This window comes from Photinus pyralis, unplaced genomic scaffold (assembly GCF_008802855.1).
Source record: "Photinus pyralis isolate 1611_PpyrPB1 unplaced genomic scaffold, Ppyr1.3 Ppyr1.4_LG7, whole genome shotgun sequence".
Lineage (NCBI taxonomy): Eukaryota > Metazoa > Arthropoda > Insecta > Coleoptera > Lampyridae > Photinus > Photinus pyralis.
Window position 1 is genome coordinate 32,899,590 of NW_022170738.1, and position 13,109 is coordinate 32,912,698.

Genomic DNA, 13,109 nt, shown 5'->3' on the forward strand with positions numbered 1-13,109 from the left:
CGCGTTTACAACATCTTTCCGACGACACCAATTTCAAAAGAATCGGACCAAAACTGTAGTAGAAGATAGGGAAAAACTGAAAAACCTTCACGTTAGTATACTACGCTCGAGGATGACGCCCAGATGTCGCCAACCCCACATCATGTAGCCATGCCCCTAAGGTTGACAAATTTCACGGCCCTGTAGATACACGTACACCCGTTGCCTTTCTACAAGAGTTCTTCTACGCGCCCACATTTGCTGCCAGCCAGCCAGCCAGCCAGCCAGCCAGCCAGCAGCCAGCCAGCCAGCCAGCCACGCAGCCAGCCACCAGCCAGCCAGCAGCCAGCCGAGCCAGCCAAAGTGAGATTAAAAGCTACTTTTTACAAAAAAAATTTTTTGCAAAAAATTTCAGAACAAGAACAGGCAGAACAAGAACAAAGAAACATAAATAACAGGAAGAACGAGAACGAGAAGCCAAAGTGAGATTAAAAGCTACTTTTTACAAAAAAAATTTTTTGCAAAAATGCGCTAAAAATATGAAGCAAGCGATTGCTTTTGTTAACAGATGCTTCTGTTAAAATTTCAGAACAAGAACAGCAAGAACAAGAACAAGAAAAACATAAATAACAGGAAGAACGAGAACGAGAAGAGCAAGTAGAGGGCAAAGAGCAAGCAGAACAAGAAGAGCAAAAAAAGCAAGAAGAGCAAGAAGCGCAAGAAGAGCAGGGACGAGTAGGAGTAGCAAGAGGAAGAGGAGGAGCAGAAGGAACCGGAGGAGCAGGAAGAACAGGAATAACAGGCGAAACAGAGAAAGAGAAAGAGAAGGAGAAGGAGAAGGAGGAGAAGGAGAAGGAGAAGGAGAAGGAGAAGGAGAGAAAGAGAAGGAGAAGAGAAAGAAGAAAGAGAAGGAGAAGGAGAAGAGAAAGAGAAAGAGAAAGAGAAAGAGAAAGAGAAAGAGAAAGAGAAAGAGAAAGAGAAAGAGAAAGAGAAAGAGAAAGAGAAAGAGAAAGAGAAAGAGAAAGAGAAAGAGAAAGAGAAAGAGAAGCGCGAGAAGATCAAGAAGCGCAAGAAGAGCAAGAAGAGCAGGAGGAGGAGGAGGAAAAGGAAGAACATGGACGAGAACGAGAAGAGCAAACAGAGCAAGAAGAGCACGTAGAACAAGAACAAGAGCAAGAGCAAAAGCAAGAACAAGGACAAAAACAAAAACAGCAAGAAGAGCACGAAGTGCAGGAAGATCAGGATGAGCAAGAGGAGCAAAAGGACCAGGAGGAGCAGGAAAAAAACAAGAATAATAGCACCGGAAGAACGAGAACGAGAACAACAAGTGGAGCAGGTGGAGTAAGAGAAGCAACAAGAGCAAAAAGAACAAGAGGAGCAGGAGAAGCAAGAGGAGCAACAGAAGCAACAGAAACAAGAAGAGCACAAAGTGCATGAAGATCAGTAGGATCAGGAGGAACAAAAGGAGCAGTAGGAGCCGAAAGAACAGGAAGAACATAAATACGAGAAGAACCAGAAGAGCGAGATGAGCAAATAGAGAAAACAGAGCAAGCAGAGCAAAAAAAGCAAGAAGGACAAGAATGCCAAGAGTAGCAAGAGGAGCAGAAGGAGCAAAAGGAACAGGAGGAGCAGGAAGAACAGTGTTAATAGGCAAAAAAAGAAGAACAGAGCGGGAAGAACGAGAAGAGCAAGAAGAGTTAGAAGAGCACGTAGAGCAAGTAGAGCAAGAAAGGCAGGAATAGCAAGAACAGCTTGAGGAGCAGGAGAAACAGGAAGAACACGAGGAAGAACAGCAAGAACGAGAACAATACTTTACCTACCTACTCATATATGGATGCGGAAGAGCCCGACAGTTGCAAACACGAAAAGTTAAGTGTGAGCAATAAGAAGTGCTGCCCAAAAATTGCGCCCAATAGGCAAAACGTGAGAAAATCCCTAAAAATCTGAGCAGGAATGGAGGAAAATAATGTTTGGCTATCCATCCGTGATTCTTTATTGGGATCCCCTTTGTGGCTTATCGTACTAGGTTTATTGGACTCATTGCAGCAGTTGTTCCATTTTTCCTGACGCGGATCTGGCATAGTTTCACTGATTGTCCTCTTAAATACACTCCACACCAGTGTAACGTAGTTAAAATGGTGCACAAATAGATTGATCTATACCAGTTAATTATTATTTATCACTTACTATGCAAATTTATAACACGAGCGCGAATGTCACTATTTATCACTTCGGCATCGACTTTGAAACTTCTACTAAACACGATTCGATATAAGAATGCGTCACATCCGCCTCCATTCCTTATCGCCGGGACTAATCCTTTATCGACTTGATGGCGACCCGATGGCGCCCCGATATCGATTAAGAATATGCGTTACAGTCCTTTCTCTCTTGATTCGATTTTGATAAAATTTTTATGAGACCTTCCTTATTCGCTTCGATCCTGAGAAAATGGCTACCGGGAAATTCCCCTGGGCACCTGGGGAGCGTCGCATTTCGGTTTTCAGAAATCGTGAAAGACGCGGAGAGGCGTTTTTGTACCGTGGTGGAATTAGCTGCAAAACTTGGGTTTGGGAATGGCGCGAGTCCCGGACCGCCGCTCGCAAAGAGGGCGCTTTTCGCGTTTTGCAACGTTGACACATTCGAAACGGTTTATTACTTGTTGAAAGATCCCGTAACATTTAAACCAGTTTAATAGATGGCTCGACCTATTGTTAGACGCCATTTTTCGGCGCATTTTCTTGCCTTGATTAGTGCGTGTCGATTTGCATCCTTCTTCCTTTCGTAATCCGTATAGAGTTGCCCTTCGTTTAAACAAACAACTGAAGCGTGAGTTCTAACGCATGGAATTTTAATTCCCATCATCTTGATATATTGATCTCTGACGATTGGATTCATAATTCGGGGTTTCAGAAGACGGATTTCACCTAAATAACTCCCATAGTGAGGATTCTCCCCTTCTTTAGATTCGGCTGTACTTTGTCATACTGCAATTCTCATCTACGATTAACCTACTTATTTAAGAGGTATGTAAATTTTAGGTTATCGAAGAAGAGGGGTTACCTTTGATTTATTTTAGGGTTTTAATTTTAAGTACCTACCAGTATAAATTCCGGATACGTTTTACTGTACCTACAATTCTTGTTTGGCGGCGTATGGGACCACTTCCGTAACTCTAACGTCTTAGTTGATAACTATTTATTATTATTACATTTAAGGAATTTATAAACTTCAGTGTCTTAACCCTCTCGGTTAGGTTATGAGCGAGCTTGAAACGCGTATGTTGTTGAAGACCGCCACTTCCTTCTGAAGAGGTTGGCCATTTAAGTACCGCACCTGATATAGAAGCAGATTACGAGTAGAGCGAGGCCCTTCAGGCACTATTCAACGGATTGGCATGTTTTCTTTTGGTTGATTTCAGGTTTTCTAGTGCTTTATATGTGTTTTACTATACATGCGAATTTTTGCCCGAAATATCTATTTATAAATTTGTGGAAAGTTGTTTTAAGATTCAGTAATCAAATTAATCGATCATTCTTGATTGGGGGTTTCATAAATTGGGGAATTTCGAAGTTACTACCTTCGTATCATCCAAGGCACCGTACACTTTAATGACAAACGCACTTGCACTGGCATCGGATTGCCCACCGCTCCTGGTGATCATCGACCAGTGCGTTGCTCGGGCGCCAAATGTGGGGCAAATTTTGCGTAAAGGTTTTCACGTGTGCATTTAGAGCTAGTTGAGGTATCCAAACGCAAGAATTGAAAAAACAACTTGCTCAACGGCGGGGTTCAAATGTAGAATCCTGAAATAAAGAATCCCATTCGCAAAAAAAGATGTTCCGTATTGAGACGAATTTCCTTATTGTAACGTGCGCCCGTCACTTTAACAGTTAACGCGCCCCAAAGTTGTCCGCATCTCAAACTCTCTCCCCCAACACGCGTGTTAACGAAGTTAAATTAAATGTCGCAGTCGACCCGACGAGGTGTAAACGAGAGTGACTGACGTGGGTAAATGAAGGAAAACGCGGTATTAGATCAAAAGACCGGCGCCCGTAACGGAGAGCAAAAACGTGTAGATCAACTTTTTGTGCGCGCGGTGGAAGGGGGGGGGGAGGGGGCGCTCCTTATCTACGATAAATCCCGTATCGCCCGAAAAACGCAAATGCGAGAAAATTTGGTTTGTAAATGCGCGAGCTTCGGATATAATTTACATTCCGAAATATGTTAGGGTTTAATCGGGGGAAGGTTAATGATTAAATTTGTATCGCCGCGAGGCCACTTTTAACTGCCCATAGCGGCGGACTAATTGAAAATATTTTGAGACGGCGGCGGCGGCGCGACGCTCGGGGTGGAGGCGTCGTTGTGTCAATTGCTTTTCTTTTTATTGCCGCTCGCGAAATTTCGCGCTTCCTATAATTGAACCGTGCCCCCTTTTCACAGTTCGAGATTATTTTATTCTCCCTCCCTGCCTGGATTTAATTCGGTCATTCAAACACGAATTGTCTGTATCATATGTTGCGGTTTACGTATGATTTGCCTGTATGGTGATGAGCACCGATTTAAATCAGTTTATGTGCAACGAGATCCTTTGTCGAAATACGTACGCCCATGGCGGTAATTAATGAAGCAATTCGCTATAATGGAAAACCAGGGAGAACGTATGTTGAAAGGTGTGTCTTCGTGCGAGTCACGTACCATTTTGCAGCTCCTGCTTTAATGAGGCTTTTAATATGTCGTATCCATCGCAATGCCAGAACCGTGCAGCGTAGAACGTATTGTGGTGCAGAAATGGGTCACCTGAGTGTTAATTAGGGAAACACTTATTCAACTATTCTAAAATATCCTATACCAGAATCACTAGGGCCGGATTTGGCATGGGCCCATAGCGGCAAATTTTTAGGGACGGCTAAAAACCAAATTTGGGAAACAATTCTACAGTACTATCGTGAAAAATAACATAAACTCTTAAGAAATTTAAGTTGGAATGTCTCTTACCAACTTAAAAGTAATCATGCTAATATGGTGTAACATAATATAACCTCACATTTCGATGAAATTATGAAAACTTTGTATTAAGATTCTGGAATATTTGGGGCTTTTCCCGCAAATTTCTTTGTTGAAAACGCTTAATTAAGGTATCCTCTAGCCACTCGCTCGGCATTTGTAAAGATATGATTTGTAAATGTACATATATACAGATTCCGAGCGTAGAGCAGATGAATTGGGGACATATCGCACCCACTTTTTCGGTTCCGGTATCAGTTTGCTGATGTTTGCTTGACTTATGCCGAACTCGCCTTCGGTTCGCTCGGTATGTGTAAAGATATGATTTTTAAATGTATATACATATATACAGATTCCGAGCCTCGAGCAGATGAATTCGGGACATATCGCACCCACTTTTTCGGTTCCGGCATCTCTTTGCTGATATTTGCTTGATTTATGCCGAACTCGCCTTCGGTTCGCTCGGCATTGGTAAAGATATGAATTTTAAATGTACATATACACAGATTTCTAGCCAGCCGAAGGTGAGTGCGGCATAACTTGCATTTATTCATATATACAAATTCCGAGCCTAGAGCAGATGAGTTCGGGACAAATCGCACCCACTTTTTCGGTTCCGGTATCAGTTTGCTGATGTTTGCTTGATTTATGCCGAACTCGCCTTCGGTTCGCTCGGCATTGGTAAAGATATGAATTTTAAATGTACATATACACAGATTTCTAGCCAGCCGAAGGTGAGTGCGGCATAACTTGCATTTATTCATATATACAAATTCCGAGCCTAGAGCAGATGAGTTCGGGACAAATCGCACCCACTTTTTCGGTTCCGGTATCAGTTTGCTGATGTTTGCTTGATTTATGCCGAACTCGCCTTCGGTTCGCTCGGCATTGGTAAAGATATGAATTTTAAATGTACATATGTACAGATTCCGAGCCTAGAGCAGATGAGTTCGGGACAAATCGCACCCACTTTTTCGGTTCCGGTATCACTTTGCTGATATTTGCTTGATTTTTGCCGAACTCGCCTTCGGTTCGCTCGGTATGTGTAAAGATATGACTTTTAAATGTACATATACACAGGTGGCAAGCCAGGCGAATGTGAGTGCGGCATAACTCGCATTTATTTTCCAATTTGGATATCAATTTGCTGATATTTGCTTGATTACATATATACAGATTCCGAGCCAGCGGTAGGTGATGTCGGGACAAATCACACCCACTTTTTCGCTTTGCGTATCAGTTTGCTGATATTTGCTTGATTCATGTGGCATAGATCGCACTTACTGTTCGATTCGAACATAATTTTGTCAAGGTTAGATCGATTTATATGATATGGTAACCAATGCCGAGCAAACAGAATGTGAGTTCAGCACAAAACGCACTCACTCTTTCGCGTTGAGTGTCACTTTACTGATATTTGCTCGATTCATGCTGAATTCGCCTGGGAGTGCATCAACATAGGAAAATTTACACATATACCGCTTCATAGTGAACGTGAACAAAAGTATGTCTCGAATAAGAGCGATAGCAAAGTGTGAATTTTCGAGATAAAAAACGCTATTGACACCGGGTTGGAAAGGGGGTTTTCGGCAAACGAGGCGAGACGTTCAGAGTTACCGGCCAGTATAACTTTACGCAAAAAGGAAAAAAAAGGAAGATAAAGGGGATTGGCAGCCAGATTTGTAGCAAGGCCATTTATTTACGAGTGATAAAATTTACATGAAGGCACATTTTCGAATCGGAGAAGCGACTTTTACACAAAACCGGGATCAAATAACCGAGACATAGTGATGATAAACAAAGAAGTATCGACATATTGGACGGTGCGATTTAACACATTACAGAAGGTTTCGTTAAAATTCAGAGCCTACTTAAAAAGTTATACGAAAAAAACTGAAATTGTTAAATTTCCCTTACCATAAAAAACCGAAGAAAAAATTGCGAAGTTACTGGAGTTGGTATCCCGATCTAGGATAACACCTATCGGCCCAGTCGTTAAACGCCTTTTCAACTTCTGAAAGGCAGCGGAAAACGATTTTTCTTGAGATGTAAACAAACACATTGTAAATGGGTTGCCTAAAAAAGTCAAGACTACCCTTAATATTTCTGTCGGCTTCTATCACGGAGACAGCGCTAGCATATGTCTACTCTCTTACATTGGATGCCTACACAACTAACATCTGTTACGCTGCGTTCTTCTCTTTCACACGCGACAACACACGTTTCTCTCTCGCGTTGGGACAACCGTACCGTTCCGTGTGAAAGAGAAGGACGCAGCGTAATAGTACTTTCGTCACTTGCCATACGATCTAGGATAACACAGTACCGGCGCAGTAGGTGTACGGCATGATTGCAAAATGTCATAATTCCGATCAGTAGATATAGAAGGCCGATTCTGAATCGTTCAAGGTCGCTCGTCACCTGATTGTGACCTTGAAACGTACGGCAAGGTCACGTGGAAGTGACCTTGCGAGGTAGGTCATGGCAACGGTCACGTGCCGGTGACCTAGAAAAGTAGGTCAAGGTAAGTGGCCTGACTGCAGTGTGCCAAGGTTAAGCTCAAAGGTCACTCGCTCCTAGTTTCAAGGTCATCCGAGCCCATTCGCCCCCGTTTTTGTGGTACAGAATTTCATTTTCAAGTTCATCCGAGGTCATTGACACATTGTTGTGGTCAAATTCAATTTTCAAGGTCATTTGGGGTTAATGGCCCCATAAATTTTTAGGGTCGTCCGAGGTCATTGACTCCATTAATTTTCAAGGTCGTCCGAAATCGTTGTTGGGGTGTGAAATTAAATTTTTGCAAGGTCAACCAAGATCATTGAACCCATAAACGACTTTGCACCACAAACAATGTCACTCCATAGTTACATCATTGAGAAATCCAAGGTCACGACCTTGTAGCACGGAACAAGGTCACGGATTAGTTACATCACTAGCAAGACCTTGGCCCACAAAGTTAAGCAACCGGGAAATCCCCCTCGCGGAGACCGTGACCATTCGTAACAAGTCCGATTACATTCTGGTGTTAAACCTTACTCAAATACATAAAGGATCGCTAACAGTAACGGCGGGTTAAAAGCAAGGTTAATGATATTTCTAAAGGAAGTCGCGAACGAGATAACTAAGTTATTTTAAATTTTACGATTTGTATAAAGTAGTTGCTTTTAGGAATGTGCATAAGGAATATTGTTTTTGACATAATTTTAATATTCCTAAAGGAATCGACCACCCCTGAAAGTTATTTGCCTTGAACAAGCTTTGTGTTGTATTTATTGATATTAATAGTATCCATACTTCCTTCGTGAGGCTGGGGAAATGGGTGGATAAGGCTGGTGACTAAGTATTCAAGCACATTATAACTTCACAACTTATGGTGGACGAAATCCAGGAGATAATTGTAAAGGTCGGCAAAGAAAAGACACTTAAGCCCACTAAGGCCATAAGCGGCCCTACAATGTGCCAGAAGGTCACCAACAGGTTCTCATTTTCAACAAGTCTGTGTAGTCCAACACCAAAAATACTGACGAAACATCCTGTATATGATAATTATTACAATTTATGAAGTAAATCTTGGGGATTATTTACGAAATAAGAACAGAGTTGGTTTGTTTCATTTGAATTTGTATTTGGTGTTTGTTTTTTCTTTGAGATTTATTTGTAAATGCGTAATTCTTGTTTAAATATTATCGCTTTGTAATTATTCAATTTAGATAAGATGCTAGAAGTAAGAGACATCTGGTCAAATTTGCGTGTTTTATAAAAGGTTACATCTGGTCGTTTCCGATAAGAAGTTTTATTGTTGGACGAAATCTAATTAGCACAGGTGTTCTGATGCTCATAACGAAGACGCAGGTGTTACGAAGAATTGCGCCTTTGACGTTGGAGAAGTGGGGACATTATATTGGAAATTCTTAAAAGAATTTATTTTATGGTGGAAGTGGCGTTTCTTTAAATACTGGAAACAACAATAAAACGAAACTGATAGTTTAGCGACGGTTGAGGAGCGTTTATATTTGTTTACGCTAGATTCTCAGGCAGTCAGCCCTGTTTATGCTCGTTAACCAGGCTTCAGGCGCTTCATCTTCTTGAATTATGTTGTCAAAAAGCGTAGTTAGGATTGTTGCGCCTCGTTCCTCGACCTCGTTTCGTCTTTCCTAGTGTTTCCGTTACGACTTTGTGGGTTCTACTGATGACGTCGTTCCTGTACGTGAGAATATGTCCATTTACTAAGTACAAATCTGAGGAATTAGTTACGAATAATCACATTTTTGGTTTAGTTTACTTTAATTTGTGTCTCAGTGTTATTTTTCTTTTTAAAATTGTTTGTGGTTGCGTATTATTTTTTGTTTGGCGAGAAGATCTACTTCAATTGGTCTAAACTAATTAACGGCAAAAAAGCGGCAAAATGTTAGTACAGTCACCACCTATTTTTTTGAAGTTGATGGACATGTACAACGAATAATCGGAGCTTTCTCCACGGTTAAGAGAATCTTAGAGGGCAATATCATACTAAATAATCTCCTCTCTTATGAATACATAAATAAATACTTAATAAGTAAAATAATGTAAAAGCATCGCCACGTGTACATCATAACAAAAACATGATTCAGTTCTAGGTACTGTACCCAAAGCAAAGCTTGGAGCACGCCATACCTGAAATAAACGGGTCCGTTAACTTGGCCCCCCCCCCCCACTGAGAGATTTGATAGTCGTATTATTTTGAAATGAATGCGCTCGTTATGCGCTCATATGCGCCACCGATAATAACTCTTGCGCCATTATCGTTTTTTAGAAATCCGAAAAAACATTGGGGGGGGCCAAGTGAACGTAGCCCCCCCCCAGTACGTATTTTGTCCCTTGTAACTAGGTCACCTGATACATTTGGTTATGCGCTCAATTGCGCCACTTGAATTAAAGTTAGCGCCATTACGGTTAAGCGTGACAAATTTTCAAAAAGTGGGGGGCCAACTTAACGTTTTTAAAAGTTACTTTTTGTTAACATCTTTTTATACGAAATTGTACTCTCAGGTATGCGCTGAAATGCGCCGTAAAAAGATATCTTTGCGCCATTATTGTTTTTTGGTATCCTTAAATATATTTGGGGGGGCCAAGTGAACGGAATCCCCCATAACGCATTATGCTACCGGTATTTGTGCCACTTGATACATCTGGTTATGAGCTCAATTGCGCCACTTGAATTAAAGCTAGCGCCACTACGGTTAAGCCATACAAAATTTTTAAAAAGTGGAGGGTCTAATTTAGCGTTTTCAAAAGTTATTTCCGGAAGTGCGTCCATTTTGAAAATATTTTACATCGATTCGGCCTTCGGAGTAACTCCTAAATACAAATTTCTGAAAACCTACCTATTTTACTTTCCCAGAATCGTTTAACTAAAGCTCCCAAAAAAACACCCTGTATAGTGTTTCTGAAACAATATAATGGCGCCAAGATTTTTGTTTACGGCGCATTTTAGCGCATGATGAAAGGTACGATGTAGTAGAAAAAACATGTTAAAAAACGTAACTTTTGAAAACGTTAAGTTAGCCCCCCCCCACTTTTTAAAAATTTTTTATGGCTTAATCGTAATGGCGCCAGCTTTAATTCAAGTGGCGCAATTGAGCTCATAACCAGATGTATCAAGTGGCACAAATACCGGTAGCAAAATGCGTTATGGGGGATTCCGTTCACTTGGCCCCTCCCAAATATATTTAAGGATAACCAAAAAACAAGAATGGCGCAAAGATATCTTTTTACGGCGCATTTCAGCGCATACCAGAGAGTACCATTTCGTATGAAAAGATGTTTAAAAAAAGTAACTTTAAAAAACGTTAAGTTGGCACCCCACTTTTTGAAAATTTGTCACGCCTTAACCTTAATGGCGCAAGCTTTAATTGAAGTGGCGCAATTGAGCGCATAACCAAATGGATCAGGTGACCTAGTTACAAGCGGCAAAATACGTACTGGGGGGGCTACGTTCACTTGGCCCCCCCACAATGTTTTTTCGAATTTCTAAAAAACGATAATGGTGCAAGAATTATTATCGGTGGCGCATATGAGCGCATAACGAGCGCATTCATTTCAAAATAATACGACTATCAAATCTCTCAGTGGGGGGGCCAAGTTAACGGACCCGAAATAAACAGATACTAGGATTCGAATAAAGTACGTTGCACGGACGACAATTTTTTTTCAAATTTAGGACAACATTCTCAATGGGATTGCGTCGGTTTAGAGCGAATTTAAGTTAACAAGGGAAACAAATTCAGCTATTGTACATATGTCAATCTAAAGCGCTAAAGCTTCTGAATAAGTAACGAAAAGAGGATTTAGCAGAGCCTTGTTTAAAAACATTCGCATTCACGCATATCGCCCACTAATAACGTAATTGTCGAGGCACGCGACCGAAGTATTTATTTGCTGAAAAAAATGCGGCCATCGCGCAAGATATGTGGCTCATTTGCATATTCAAAACAGCCCCCCGTGGCCGAGTCGAGTCCTTTCGCATCGCCATCCGGAACGAAATTTATTTTACACTCGACTGCCGGGCGAGCGCTCGCAACCAGAAACAAAGCGAAATTGCGGTCGCGGCAAACGATCGAATTTTAACGTTGCGGCTTTTTTTTCTTTTTTATTATCGGCGTCGCGCGGTTAAAGAGAGAGAGGGGCCGTTTAACGCACGCATCGGCCGTAATCGCCGTTCGCTAATGACGAGTGCCCACCTTCGTGTCAGCGACACGCGACATTATCTCGGGGATTAATAAAATATCGCCGAAAGCCCCGCGGGCGCGGGTGGCTTCGGATTTTTATGGCGAACCCGATCCTTTTACGTTAACTTCCGAAAACGAAGGCAGGCATGGCCCTTTTTTGCTTTCACGGTCGATTGGCTGTTACTAATTTTGTTCAACTTTCTTATTGGATGTCGTTCGGAAATTGTCTACTTTGCAAAAGTCCAACAGGCAATAACACCCTTGAGAGTCGGGTGTTTCAATTGTAATGTAATAATGTTGACGGTAGTTCGACAATTTTCGTATAAATCGACCATTTTATCGCCTGAAACATACCATTTCTTCTTAGTCTCAAGCATGTATCATTTGCAAGTACCCCCTTCCTATTCTCACTTGAGGTTTTAATGCGTCTTGTCGACTTTATTGTTGTCCCTTTGTAAGTACCCTTTTCCGATACTTCCGAATGACAGAGTGAGAAATGAGGAAACTACCGGAAAGAATGGGAGAATAATGTGCCATAAACTCTTCAAAATATGCTGCAAATGCGATCTTTACCAACTGATCTCCTCCTCTTTCATTTTGACCAGCATATAGCGCCAATCGCTATATTTATTAGAAACCGCATACAAATGTGGACATTGCCTTTCTATCACCTTGAAAATGTAATTTGGTACCCCAAAAATGGGTTCGTTATCCTTAAATAACCTTCAGATTGAAATTAGACACCAAATAAAAATTTGACCTTGGATGACCTTGGGAAAAAATTTGATTCCTCATAAATGTGTTTGTTCATTGACCTTAGATGATCTCGAGAATGTAATTAGACATTACAAGAGAAGAGATATATGACCTTGAAAATTCGACATCACAAAAAATGGGCTGGTTGTTCTTGGATGACTTCGAAAATGTAATTCGACAGCACATAACAATGCAGTCATCGACCTTGAAATTGTAATTTGAGAACACACAAATGGGGCCATTGACCTTGGATGACATTGCAAATGTAATTTGACACGACAATAGCGATCATTAACCTTAGATGACCTCAAACATGTAATTTGACACCTCAAAATGACCTTCTATGCTCTTGAAAATGTAATTTAACACCCCATCAATTGTTAACCTAATTTCCAAGATCACCGCCACGTGGCCCTGACCTACTTTCCAAGGTCATCGCCAGGTGGCGAGCGACCTTTTTTTACACCGCTTTGGTTCACTGGTTTCTGCACAAATTTATTATAAACCATGACGAACTCCGTGTTCAACAAAACAAACAGGGCTGACTGCCCGAGAATTTAGCGTAAGCAACTATGAACGCTCCTCAACCGTCGCGAAACTAGCAGTTTCGTTTTCTTGTTGTCTTCAGTATTTAAAGAAACGCCACTTCCACCATAAAAT

General features: G+C 41.4%; 1 protein-coding gene across 1 annotated transcript; it reads left to right on the forward strand.

Moving 5' to 3' along the window:
- Positions 1-547: 547 nt before the first annotated feature.
- LOC116176186 (glutamic acid-rich protein-like) lies at positions 548-1,721 on the forward strand. The gene is made up of 3 exons (XM_031494665.1): positions 548-636; positions 1,005-1,315; positions 1,630-1,721. Exons 1-3 carry the CDS (start codon positions 548-550, stop codon positions 1,719-1,721), a joined length of 492 nt encoding a protein of 163 aa, XP_031350525.1.
- Positions 1,722-13,109: the final 11,388 nt, after the last annotated feature.